The sequence below is a fragment of the Anolis sagrei genome, chromosome 8, assembly GCF_037176765.1.
Source record: "Anolis sagrei isolate rAnoSag1 chromosome 8, rAnoSag1.mat, whole genome shotgun sequence".
In the NCBI taxonomy this organism is placed as follows: domain Eukaryota; kingdom Metazoa; phylum Chordata; class Lepidosauria; order Squamata; family Dactyloidae; genus Anolis; species Anolis sagrei.
Window position 1 is genome coordinate 26,390,887 of NC_090028.1, and position 14,874 is coordinate 26,405,760.

The 14,874-nt window shown below is 43.1% G+C and overlaps 1 protein-coding gene across 1 annotated transcript in view; it reads left to right on the forward strand.

The window, feature by feature from the left end:
* Positions 1–14,874, forward strand: part of ZFPM1 (zinc finger protein, FOG family member 1) — a 157,553-nt gene that overhangs the window by 79,322 nt on the left and 63,357 nt on the right. The window contains exon 3 of the mRNA XM_060787914.2: positions 4,522–4,617. Coding sequence (XP_060643897.2) covers positions 4,522–4,617 — 96 coding nt within the window. The remainder of the gene's footprint in view (positions 1–4,521; positions 4,618–14,874) is intronic.

Genomic DNA, 14,874 nt, shown 5'->3' on the forward strand with positions numbered 1-14,874 from the left:
ACAGGCAAGCATCTCGAGTTCTGAGGATGACCTGGGAAGGAATCCCACTGGAGCATTGCAGCACATCCAAGTACCTGGGAGTCACTCTGGACCATGCTCTGACTTACAAGAAGCAGTGCCTGAATGTCAAGCAAAAAGTTGAGGCTAGAAATAATATCATACAAAAGCTGACTGGGGATCACAACCAGACACAGTGAAGACATCTGCCCTTGCATTTTGCTACTCTGCTGCTGAGTACGCATGCCCAGTGTGGAACACATCTCACCATGTTAAAACAGTGGATGTGGCTCTGAATGAGACATGCTGCACTATCACAGGATGTCTAAGCCCTCCTCTGCTGGAGAAATTATACTGTTTAGCTGGTATTGCACCACTTGATATCTGCCAGGAAGCAGCAGCCAATAATAAAAGGACCAAGGCAGTGACATCTCCGACTCATCCTCTGTTTGGATATCAACCAGTATGCCAATGGCTTAAATCAAGAAACAGCTTCCTAAGATCTGCAGAGATGCTCGCAGAAATACCTCAGCAAGTGAGAGTCCAAAAGTGGCAGGCTAAAACCCAGCACTTTAATCAGTGGTTGAGATGAGAAACTCCTTCCTGGGGAGACAGAAGACTGGGCGACCTGGAATGTGCTGAACAGGCTATGCTCCGGCACTATGAGTTGCAGAACCAACCTTAAGAAGTGGGGCCACAAAGTGGAGTCCATGACATGCGGGTGTGGAGAAGAGCAAACTACAGACCACCTACTATATGGCTCCAGTCCAGTGTACCTGTTTGAATGTATCTTTTTCTACGTCCCACCTCGGAGTTTAAGATCTTCTGGGAAGGCCGTGCCTCTGTTTCAAACTTGGTGGGGATGAGGGACAGGGCCTTCTCAGTAGTGCCCCCCACCTTGCCTGTGGAATTCACTCCCCGGAGAAATTAGGTCATCGTCATCCCTCCTCACCTTTAGAAAGAAGGTAAAAATGTGGATGTGGAACCAGGCCTTTAGGTAATTAGGCGGAAATAATAATGACAATGTTGACAATGGTTTAGAAATGGATTATGGATAAGTTAAATGGAGTACTCAATCATAGAATTCGGCTAGATAATGGCCACTAGACTAGTACTATTTTATGGAAGCAACACACACTTATCTGCTAGTGCAAATGTTGGATCTTGTTCTTCCAAAAAAAGATAGTGTTGCTTCCAGAAAATAGTGTGGTCCAATAGCCTCCACTATTGGAAGTTGAGACTTGGACTTGTTTGCCTTGCGAAGAAAACCCTATGACAGGGTCACCATTGAAATGTCCTGAAGGCAATTTTGGGGAGATGGCATAGCTATGGAGATGTAGTTTCATGTCAAGTAGCTGCCTATCTTGTGAAGAATACCGTATGATAGGGTCACCATATGTCAGAAATGTCTTGAAGGCAATTTTGGGGAGACGGCATAGGGAGACATAGCTATGGAGATGTGGTTTCATGCCAGGCAACTGTCTTATCTGTTGGTGCCAGTGTTGGATCTTCCCAAAAAATAGTGCAGTCCAGTTACTTCCAGAAAATAGTGTGGTTCAGTAACCTCTACTATTGGAAGTTGAGAGGGTTTGTGTCTCCACATTTTGTAAGTAGAGACTTGGGACTTGTTTACCTTGTGTAGAAAACCCTACTATAGGTTCACCATATGTCAGAAATGTCTTGAAGGCAATTTTGGGGAGATGGCATAGGAAGACATAACTATGGAGATGCAGTTTCATGCCAGACAACTCTGTTATCTGCTGGTGCCAATGTTGGACCTTCTTCTTCCCAAAAAGATAGTTTTACTTCCAGAAAACAGTGTGGGCCAGTAGCCTCCACTATTGAAAGTTGGAGGGTTTGTGTCTCCACATTTTGTAAGTAGAGACTTGGACTTGCTTGCCTTGTGAACAAAACCCTACAATAGATGTCTTGAAGACAATTTTGGGAAGATGGCATAGGTATGGAGATGTCATTTCATGCCAAACAGCTGTCTATCTCCTGGTGCAAATGTTGGATCTTGTTCTTCCCAACTGTGGTCCAATTGCTTCCCAAAAATAGCCTCCACTATCAGTTTGCGTGATTTTGGGGGCAGTAACTGGGCCCAGCTTCTGCCAACCTAGCAGTTCGAAAACATGTAAACGTGAGTAGATCAATAGGTACCGCTTTAGCAGGAAGGTAACAGCGCTCCATGCAGTCATGCCAGCCACATGACCTTGGAGATGTCTACAGACAACGCTGGCTCTTCGGCATAGAAATGGAGATGCGCACCACCCCCCAGAGTCGGACACGACTGGACTTCATGTCAAGTGAAAACCTTTACCTTTTTAAACTAGGCTTGGAAGTTGAGAGTGTTTGTGGGAAGTCGAGCACATGAGTGCAAACGGAACCGGCTCTCCCGGCGGTAGACTTTGATCCGCCGAAGAGAAGGAACTCTCCTTTATCTGATTGTGAAGCTCTCTGTGAAAGCCTGAGCCCGGAGCAGAGCCAGAGTTGACGTTCGTGTGTGTGTGTGTGTCCATATATATATATATATATATATATATATATATATATGGAGGGGGATTGCTGAAGGCGCCCATCGGAGCTTGCACCTGGCCCTAAGCGCACCGCGATAAAGAGGAGCGATAGTGCATGATAGCGCAGCAGCCGGCTGCAATAACCACCGTGAAGGTTGAGCTTTCAACGGGGGGATGGATAACAATCAATATGCCAGCCACTTTGATTTATAGCCAAAAATAATGGGACTTTTATACCCGGCGATTGATTTATTTGATGTTAATCATCGCCTCCTCGTCCTTCCCACCCCCACTCTTCCTCTTCTTAATACCACCTGTATTAATAATGCCCAATGGCCGGTGACGTCACTCCCGGGCCACCTCCCTGGTTGCCTTTATGGCGCCCGTCGATGGGACCGGCTCGGTTATCATCGGGGCCTGGATGCGAAGGCAAACATGCACTCTGGCCGCTAATCTCCCCCGCTGTCTTATGCAGATAGGCTTATCGGCCACATCTCAGACAGCAGTTAATGGGGAAAATAATTGTCCATCACGTTGCCGTGAGTACGCCACCGAGGGACGTGTCCCAGGAAGTCGCTTCTCCTATTTTATTATTATTGTTTTATTTTTTATTATTTTGCACACGGTGGACAGCTGGCGAGCAGCACCAAAGCACATGTGTGCTGGAAAGAAAGGGAACCGTTTCCCCGAAATATCCGGGAAAGCCCATTGCTTTAGATGGGTTCACACCAGGTCACTGGGTTGAGAGAGTATAGCCCTGGAGTGGCACAAGCTTCCCGTTTTCATCCATGAGTTGCAACGAAAGCTCCAACTTTCATTGACAAAGTGAGACTCAGAAGGCTTAATTCTTCTTTTCCGAACCATAGAAAGCTGGCACGTCTTTTGGATCTTATTTCTCCAAAGCTCAATTTCCCAACAGTCCATCCAAGTAGCACAGCTGCCTTCCCAAAATGGCCATTTCCATAATGTGGGAGATCAATGGAGATGGAGCCATCTTTTTGCCAGTTATTTGATGTACCTTTAGGATACGTTAAGACGGTGTTTCCCAGCCTTCCTCATGCCATGACCACTTTATAGAGTTCTTCATAACATAACATAACATTATTTTTGTTGCTACTTTATAACTGTCATTTTGCTACTGTTGTGAATCGTCACGTAAATATTTGATATGCAGGATGTGTTTCCATTAACTGGACCAAATTTGGCAGAAATACCCAATACGAGTGAACTACAACTCCCAAACTCACGGTCAATGCCCACCACGGTCAATGCCCACTCACGGTCAATGCCCACCCAGTCATGGGAGTCCTGTATGCCGCATTTGGTTCAATTCCATCACTGGTGGAGTTCAGAATGCTCTTTGATTGTAGGTGAACTATAAATCCCAGTAACAACAACTCCCAAATGTCAAGGTCTATTTCCCCCAAACTCCATCTGTGTTCATATTTGGGCGTATGGAATATTCGTGCCAAGTTTGGTCCAGATACATCATTGTTTGAGTCCACAGTTCTCTCTGGATATAGGTGAACTACAACTCCCAAACTCAAGGTCGATGCCCACCAAACCCTTTCTGTTGGTCATGGGAGAACTGTGTCCCACCTTTGGTTCAATTCCATCATTGGTGGAGTTCAGAATGCTATCTGATTGTAGGTGAACTATAAATCCCAGCAACTACAACTCCTAAGTAACAAAATTAGGTTAGTAGGTGTTTTGTGGCCAAATTTGGCGCAATTCGTCCAGTGGTTTTTGAGTTACGTTAATCCCACAAACGAACATTACATTTTTATTTATATAAATAGATAGAGAGAGAAAGTGTGCATGTGTTACAGCTTCCTCTTATTCAAGGTACTTAAGAACCGCAAAGTTCTCCCAAAGCCTTATATTTAGGTCTGCATCGAGGGCAATTTCAGTCAGAATCAGAGAAGTGGGACCCCCAAAAGCCAATCTAGTCTCACCCATTGTCATACAAAAAAGATCCATTATTGAGATCTGTGTTCTGCTATTTCAGGAGGTGAACTTAAAGAAAACATGGAGAGTCCGATGGAGCCGGAGAAACAAGAGACTCCGGAGAAGCCCCAAGAGCTGAAACCATGGAACGGACCAGGTAAATCCCATTTTTGGTATCATTTCTTTCCTCAAATGGTTCTGGTTTATGACAAAATGATATACAAGGAGTATGGGCGTAAATACGAAGAAGACAACTTGTGTAGTGAGGCCTAAAATATGGTGGAAATCATTTATTTATCATTTATTTATTTACTCCATTTATATACCGCTTTTCTCACCCCTGGGAGGACTCAAAGCAGTGTACATATACGGCTCCGGTCCAGCGTACCTGTCCGAACGTATCTCCTTCTACGTCCCACCTCGGAGTTTAAGATCTTCTGGGGAGGCCCTGCTCTCGGCCTCTATCTCAAACACACTTGGCAGGGATGAGGGACGGGGCTTTCTGGGTAGTGGCCCCCCGCCTGTGGAATTCACTCCCCGGGGAAATTAGGTCATCTAAATCCCTCCTCATCTTTAGAAAAAAAAGTTAAAAACGTGGATGTGGGACCAGGCCTTTGGGTAATGAAGCAGACAATGATAATAACAATGTTGACAATGGCTTGGAAATGGATTATGGATAAGTTTGATGGAGCATCCAACCACAGTTTTCAGCTAATGATGGCCACTAGAGTGGTAATTCTTAGTAGATTTTAAATGTATTGTTTTAATGTATTGTCGAAGGCTTTCATGGCCGGAATCCATGGGTTGTTGTAGGTTTTTCTGGGCTATATGGCCATGTTCTGGAGGCAATTTTTCTCCTGACGTTTCGCCTGCATCTGTGGCAAGCATCCTCAGAGGTAATGAGGTCTGTTGGAACTAGGAAAAATGGGTTTATATATCTGTGGAATGACCAGGGTGAGACAAAAGACTTTTGTTTGCTGGGGCTAGCTGTGAATGTTTCAGCTGATCACCTTGATTATTGTTTTAATGTTTTTAACTATTTATAATTATTGACAATTTATTATGTATATATTGAGGCATCGAATTGCTGCTGATTGGAAGCCGCCCTGAGTCCCCCTCCCCAGGGGGTTGAGAAGGGCGGGGTACAAATATTTGAAATAAATAAATAAATACATCAAGTCGTGGCAAGATTCAGTGTCAACGTTCATATACAACCAAAGCATAATATCTAAAGCGATGACATGTCACTATAATTTAAAACAGTTAAAATCATATTAAACATAGAACATAAACAAACATTTAGGCAGTTAATTAAAATGAGGATGCACCCTTACTATTCTGAAGTCTGCAGTGGACTCATCTTGTTGTGTTTCAAGTAATAATAGTAATAATAATAGTAATAGTAATAATAATAATAATAATAATAATAATAATTATTATTATTATTATTATTTATACCCCATCACCATCTTCCCAATGGGGACTCGGGGTGGCTTACATGAGGCCAAGCCCAACAACGCAATACAATAAATGAAATCAAAACACAAACAACAACATAATAAATTACATAAAACATAAGAATACAGCAAACAATATAAAATTACAATAAAACCATTCACAAAGAGTGAATACCGTAAAAATGCAAACCAGAACAGAAGAGAAAACTGGTAAAAGAAGGTTCTCCATGGACAGGTCCTGAGAAAAATTGAGAGCAAAATTGACAAGGAAAAAATATGGCTGTGGCTCACAAATGGAACTTTGAAAAAAGGAGACGGAGGGCCTATTCTGGAAGCCCAAGAACAGGCAATTAGAACAAATGCCATCCAAGCCAGAATTGAAAAGTCGATGACAGATTCTAAATGTAGACTCTGCACGGAAGCAGATGAAATAATAGATCACATCCTCAGCTGCTGCAAGAAGATCACACAGATAGACTATAAACAGAGGCATTACACAGTTGCTCAGATGATCCACTAGAACTTGTGCCACAAATACGTCTGCCTGTGACAAAGAACTGGTTTGATCACAAACCTAAAGTGTAGACTCTGCGAGGAAGCAGACAAAACGATGGATCACATACTCAGCTGCTGCAAGAAGATCGCACAGACAGACTACAAGCAGAGGCACAAGACAGTTGCTCAGATGATCCATTGGTACTTGTGCTACAAATACCATCTGCCTGCGACAAAGAACTGGTAGTATCACAAACCTGAAAAAGTTACGGAAAATGAACACATCAAACTACTCTGGGACTTCCAAATTCAGATGGACAGAGTTTTGCAGCATAATACTCCTGACCTCATGATAGTGGGGAAAAACAAGTATGGATCGTCAATGTTGCAATCCCAGGTGACAGCAGAATTGATGAGAAGCAACTGGAAAAGCTTATACAATATGAGGATTTAAAGATTGAATTGCAAAGACTCTAGCACAAGCCAGTCAAGGGGTCCCAGTGGTGATTGGCACACTGGGCGCAGTGCCTAAAGACCTTGGCCTGTACCTAAAAACAATAATCACTAACAAAATTACCACCTTTCAGCTGCAAAAGACCACACTACTTGGGTCTGCACACATTATTTGCCAATACATCACACAGTCCTAGACACCGGGGAAGTGTTCGACATGGGATGAAATACAGAAGCCAGCATAGTGATCTTTTTTTGCTGTGGACTAATCTTGTTGTGTTTAAAATAATAATAATAATTATAATTATAATTATTATTATTATACCCCACTTTATCTCTCCCAAAGGAGACTCACTCAAAGCAGTTTGGCACATGCAACCTTCACATCCATCAACTGAGGACCCTTCCATTAGCTGAGAATCCATAATATATTAATCTTATGATATCTTGTTATGTATCTGATGATGATGATGATGATGATGATGATGATCCCCAAGGGGACTCGGGTTGGTTTTCAGAACAAAAGTGGCAAACATTCAAAGCCGTAATAAACAGACCAAACAGATCAAAACAATAAATAAATAAATATAATCTGAGGATGCTTGCCATAGATGCAGGCGAAACGTCAGGAGAGAATGCTTCTAGAACATGGCCATATAGCCCCAAAAAACCTACAACCACACAATAAATAAATAACGTCAATGTAGACTTATACACTTAAAGGACTAACCAGAGAATAATTAAAACAGATAAGCCTCATCATATGCATCCACACTGTAGTTGGGAGTTGTAGTTTGGTCAAGCACCAGTACTATTGCGAAGACCTTGCAAAGCTACAACTTCCATGATTTCATAACATCGAGCCATGGCAGTGAAAGCGGTGCCAAACTGCATTCCTTCTCCAGCATAGATGTAGAGAATGCTAAAGATCTTGCAAAGCTACAACTTCCATAATTCCATCACATTGAGCCGTGAGACCCAAAGTGGTGCCAAACTGCATTCATTCCGCAGTATAGGCGACTCACGGAAGCGTCGTGGAGTCACCATAGGTTGGGAAAGAAGGTCAACTCCAGATTATTTGCTTAGCGAAGTTATTGGAATAATACGTGCTTTTCTTCCTTCTCCTCCTCTTCTTCTCCTTTTCCCTTCTTCAAATATTGATCGATCTGGAGGTACGCTGCACAGATAGTAAAACAACATTAAACAATTGTAAAGCAATTTAGAGCCATTCGACAGAATAGGACATGTGTGGAAATCCACAAAGCATGCCAGCCACAATCACTGAGGACCATTCAAGGGGTGTCAAACTGCATTAATTCTACAGTGTAGACCAGTGGTTCTCGACCTTCCTAATGCCGCGACTTCTTAATACAATTCCTCGTGTTGTGGTGACCCCGCAACCATAAAATTATTTTCGTTGCTACTTCATTACTATAATGTTGCTACTGTTAGGAATCGTAATGCAAATATCTGATTTGCAGGATGTATTTCCATTCACTGGACCAAATTTGGCACAAATACCTGATACGCCCCAATTTGAATACTGGTGGAGTTTGGGGGGGGGGGGGGGGTATTGTCATTTGGAACTTGTAGTTGCTGGGATTTATAGTTCACCTACAATCAAAGAGCATTCTGAACTCCACCAATGATGGACTTGAACCAAACTTGGCACACAGAACTCCCATGACCAACAGAAAATACTGGAAGGGTTTGGTGGGCATTGACCTTGAGTTTGGGAGTTCAGACAGCACTGTGGGCTCAAACAATGATAGATCTGGACCAAACTGGGCATGGATACTCAATATGCCCAAATGTGAAGACTGGTGGAGTTTGGGGAAAATAGACCATGACATTTGGGAGTTGTAGCTGCTGGGATTTATAGTTCACCTATAATCCAAGCGCATTCTGAACTCCACCAACAATGGACTTGAACCAAACTTGGCACACAGAACTCCCATGACCAACAGAAAATACTGGAAGGGTTTGGTAGGCATTGACCTTGACTTTTGGAGTTGTAGTTCATCTACATTCAGACAGCACTGTGGACTCAAACAATGATGGACCAAATTTGGCAGTTGTAGTTCACCTACCTTCAGACAGCACTGTGGACTCAAACAATGATGGGTCTGGACCATCAACTGAATGTGCCCAAATGTAAAGGCTGGTGGAGTTTGGGGGAAATAGACCATGACATTTGGGAGTTGTAGTTGCTGGGATTTATATTTCACTTATAATCCAAGAGCATTCTGAACTCCACCAACAATGGACTTGAACCAGACTTGACACACAGAACTCCCATGACCAACAGAAAATACTGGAAGGGTTTGGTGGGCATTGACCTTGAGTTTTGAAGTTGTAGTTCACCTACATCCAGAGAGCACTGCGGACTGAAACTATGATGGATCTGGACCAAACTTGGCATGAATATTTCATATGCCCAAATATGAACACAGATGGAATTTGGGGGAAATAGACCTTGTAGTTGCTGGGATTTGTAGTTCACTTACAAAGAGCATTCTGAACACCACCAATGAATTGGGCCAAACCTCCAACACAGAATTCCCATGATCAACAGAAAATACTGTGTTTTATGATGGTCTTTGTCGACCCCTCTGACACCCCCGTGACCCCCTTAGGAGTCTTGACCTCCAGGTTGAGAAATGCTGGTGTAGACCAAGTGTAGATGCAACTGAATGTATTCATTTGACACTGTAGATGCACCCTTAAGCCCCTTCCACGCAGCTTTATAAAATCCACATTGAGTTGTATTATATGTCGGTGTGGATTCAGATATTGTGGATTATCTTCCTTGATATTCTAGGTTATATGGCTGTGTGGAAGGGCCCTGAGTCTCTTGAAACTGCAGTAAATCACCAAGTGTAAATGCACCTTTAAGGCTCCTGGGAATGTATTCGTTCCACAAACTTAGTCTCCTGAAACTGCATTAAATCCACAGTGTAGATGCACCGTTAGTCTCCGGAAACTGTACTGAATCCACAATGAGGATGCACCCTTACTATCCTGAAACTGCATTAAATCCACAGTGTAGATGCACCTTTACTATCCCGAAACTGTATTAAATCCACAGTATAGATGCACCCTTACTATCCTGAAACTGCATTAAATCCACAGTGTAGATGCACCGTTAGTCTCCGGAAACTGTACTGAATCCACAATGAGGATGCACCCTTACTATCCTGAAACTGCATTAAATCCACAGTGTAGATGCACCTTTACTATCCCGAAACTGCATTAAATCCACAGTGTAGATGCACTCTTACTATCCTGAAACTGTACTAAATCAACAGTGTAGATGTACCCTGAAACTGTTCATGAATCCACAGTGTAGATGCACCCTTACTATCCTGAAACTGCATTAAATCCACAGTGTAGATGCACCCTTACAATCCTGAAGTTGTCCCATGCCTGCTACAGACACAGGCAAGTGGTGCTGAAGTTTTGCAAAGGCAAAGATCTCCCTCTTGTTTTATTTTCTGCCTGAGCGCAGCCTCTGGCCCCGTGCCGCACCCCTCTCCCGGTCCAGGAAGGGAAATGTGTGTCCGCAACCGGGCTGATATCCCATCCCTTCCTGGATGCGTTGTCCGGAAACATATCAGCAGGACTTCCTCATCTCCTCCTTGGTTATCGGCTCTCTCCTGCCCCGGCCCTTTGCCCTCTGCGGGCGGATGTGGGGCCCGTCTGCTCATCCTCTGATCCGCGCTTGGCAGCCTGGATGCCTGCTAGGGTACCCTCCCCATTCCTTTTTGTGTCTCTTCAATCCATCTCCAGGGGAGATGGCTGAGTGGCCATCTGTCAGGAGGGCTTTGGTTGTGTCTTCCTACATGGCAGAATGGGACTGGATGGCCTTTGGGTACCCTTTCTAACTCTAAGATTCAGTGTGTTTTGGAGTCTCTGAGGTTTTTTAAACAGAGGATGGATGGTTATCTGTCGAGAGGGCTTGAATGGTGTCTTCCTGTGTGGCAGAATGGGGCTGGATGGCCTTTGAGTACCCCTTCCAACTCTAAGATTCAGTGTGTGTTGGAGTCTCTGAGGTTCTTTAAACAGAAGATGGATGGCTATCTGTTGAGAGGGCTTGAATGGTGTATTCCTGCATGGCAGAATGGGGCTGGATGGCCTTTGGGTGCCTCTTCCAGATCTATGATTTGGAGTGTGTTGCAGTCTCCTTCCTTAAGGGTATTTAAACAGAGCCTGTATGGCCATCTTTCGGGAGGGCTTTGATGGTGCCTCCCTGCATGGCAGAATAGGGTTATACTATTATTCTCTGAGATTCAGAGTGTGTTGGAGTTTCTGAGGTTCTTTAAACAGAGGCTGGATGGCTATCTGTTGAGAGGGCTTGAATGATGTCTTCCCACATGGCAGAATGGGGCTGGATAGCCTTTGAGTGCTCCTTCCAGATCCATGATTCGGAGTGTGTTGCAGTCTCCTTCCTTAAGGGTCTTTAAACAGAGGCTGGATGGCCATCTTTCGGGAGGGCTTTGATGGTGCCTCCCTGCATGGCAGAATAGGGTTATACTGTCATCCTCTGAGATTCAGAGTGTGTTGGAGTTTCTGAGGTTCTTTAAACAGAGGCTGGATGGCCATCCGTCGAGAGGGCTTTGATTGTGTCTTCCTGCATGGCAGAAGGCGGCTGGACTGGATGGCCTTTGGAGGTCCCTTCCAACTCTGGTGTAATATTGTTTGCCTGGGGCAAAGGTCTGGAAAGTATCAATGCTACCTGGAAGGGCTTAAGGAGCTTGTTGGTTAACTTTGAATATGTTTGATGGATTAAATAGTGTTTGGGTTTCATTCTGCTTTAATGTTTGTGTATGTGTATATTTTAATTTGCATTCCATTGCTTTTATATCAAGCCACTTTGTGTCCCCTTGAGTGAGACAAATTGGGGTCTCAATAAACATTATTATTATTATTATTATTAATAATAATAATAATAATAGGACACAATGCAGCCATGGATTCAAATTGCAGGAAAGAGGATTCTACGTAAACATTCAGAAGAATTTCCTAATGTTAAAAGCTGTTTGGCAGTGGAATGTTTTGCCTGGAAATCTGAAAAGAGTCACCTTCGCTGAAGGTTTTTATCCAGAGGCTGCATGGCCATCTGTAAGGAGTGCTTTGATGGTCTTTCTAGTTGGTGGTTGGACTAGATGGCCTTTGGGGGTCTCTTCCAATGCTAGGATTCTATCATTGGTTAATACTAATTAACTAACTCCTGAGTCCATTCGGGGAGAGAGGGTGGGTTATAAATAAATAAATTATTATTATTATTATTATTATTATTATTATTATTATTTAAACACAACAAGATGAGTCCACAGCAGACACTGTGCTGGCTGTTGTATTGGATCACACGTTGGACATTTCCCAAGTGTCTAGGACTGTGTGATGTATCGGTGAATAATATGTGCAGATCCCAGTAAGGTGGCCTTCTGCAGCTGGCAGATGGTAATTTTGTCAGCATCAATTGTGTTTAAGTGCAGGCCAAGGTCTTGAGGCACTGCACCCAGTGTGCCGATCACCACTGCGACCACCTTGACTGATTTGTGCCAGAGTCGATCTTTAAATCCTCATATCGTGCCATTATTATTATTATTACTATTATTATTATTATTATTATTATTATTATTACTATTATTTGAAACACAACAAGATGAGTCCACAGCACTCTGCTGGTTGTTGTATTGGATAACACGTCGGACATTTCCCAAGTGTCTAGGACTGGTCAAGGTCTTGAGGCACTGCACCCAGTGTGCCGATCACCACTGGGACCACCTTGACTGATTTATGCCAGAGTCTTTGCAGTTCAATCTTTAAATCCTCATATCGTGCCATTATTATTATTATTATTATTATTATTATTTGAAACACAACAAGACGAGTCCACAGCAGACACTGTGCTGGCTGTTGTATTGTATCACATGTCAGACACTTCCCAAGTGTCTAGGACTGTGTGACGTATAGGCGAATAATGTGTGCAAATCCCAGTAAGGTGGCCTTCTGCAGCTGGCAGATGGTAATCTTGTCAGCGCCAAATGTGTTTAAGTGCAGGCCAAGGTCTTGAGGCACTGCACCCAGTGTGCTGATCACCACTGGGACCACCTTGACTGATTTGAGCCAGAGTATTTGCAGTTCAATCTTTAAATCCTCATATCGTGCCATTATTATTATTATTATTATTATTATTATTATTATTTGAAACACAACAAGGTGAGTCCACAGCAGACACTCTGCTGGCTGTTGTATTGGATCACACGTCAGACACTTCCCAAGTGTTTAGGACTGTGTGATGTATCGGCGAATGATGCATGCAGATTCCAGTATTATTATTATTGTATTATTATTACTATTATTATTATTATTTGAAACCCAACAAGACGAGTCCACAGCAGACACTCTGCTGGCTGTTGAATTAGATTCTCACGTCAGACACTTCTCAAGTGTCTAGGACTGTGTGATGTATCAGCGAATGATGCGTGCAGATCCCAGTATTATTATTATTATTGTATTATTATTATTATTTGAAAAACCACAAGATGAGTCCAAAGCAGACACTTGCTGGCTGTTGTATTGGATCACACGTCAGACACTTCCCAAGTGTCTAGGACTGTGTGATGTATTGGCAAATGATGTGTGCAGATCCCAATATCATTATTATCATATTATTATTATTATTATTACTATTATTATTAGAAACACAACAAGACGAGTCCACAGCAGACACTCTGCTGGCTGTTGTATTGGATCACACGTCGGACCCTTCCCAAGTATCTTGGACTGTGTGATGTATCGGTGAATGATGCGTGCAGATCCCAGTATTATTATTGCATTATTATTATTATTATTATTATTAGAAACACAACAAGATGAGTCCACAGCAGAGAAGATCACTCTGCTGACTGTTGTATTGGATCACACATCGAACACTTCCCAAGTGTCTAGGACTGTGTGATGTATCGGCGAATGATGCATGCAGATCATAATAATAATAATAATTATTATTATTACTACTACTACTACTACTATTATTATTATTATTATTATTGTTATTACAATTCCATTACTGTGGAGTTCAATACCCAATTGGTCAAAGGTTCATTTTGCATTTTGTACATTCATGTATTTACATTTGAGAGCATCTCTGGCACCCCAAAAAAGACTTGGGAAGAGAAGCACACTCCAAACATGCTCAGAAGCACTCTTGTGCCACGGATTCCAGGGTTCGAATTCTAGTCCTAAGACTGGAGGCAATAGGAGGAAAGGAGTGAGTGTAGTACCATCTTCTTCCCCTCCTTCCCTCCCTCTTTCCTTCTTTCCTTTTTTTTTTCAATGCTGGAGTTAGTTATTTGCATTCTTTATGTAAAAGAGATTTTTTATTATCGCTGCCGCGCAGCCCATCTCCACTCTGGTAATTGGAGTGATATTAATTTCTGTGTGGCTGGGAGTTGATGTGAGTCCGGCGATGCTGCGGCGATAGGCTTTTTTTCCCTTTCGCTGCTAACCGCCGCGATAGGGCTTTCTATCAGTCTCCATGCAGGCACCGCACTTATCAGGAATGGAATGGGCAAAAAAAGAAAAAAAGAAAGAAAAGAAGAAGAAGGAAACTTTGAGCAGCCTGAAATGGCGTTATCTGGCAGGATCCGCCATGTGTCAGCATCGGCAGGCGGGGAAGATGGGGCCGGCGCTGCAGAGAAGAGCGGGTGGGGATCAGAGACCGGCACTTTGGCTTTCTTCCCGAGTTTTGTCCCTTCTCTAGACCCACATCGATGGGACAGTGAGGCCACTCCACCTTTGGCTGTAGGTCCTGTGCTTTTTGCAGAGGTTGTTGGCACAGAATATCTAAAAAGTGGGGGGAAACCCTATTTTTATTTTTTACTAGCTTGGTTACCTGGGTTATTTGGAAAAAGTCAGTTCTGTAATTGTACAAAATGCATATTGTTGTGAATGAACTACAACTCCCATCATGCCAGGTCAACTCCGAGAAACTCCATCAT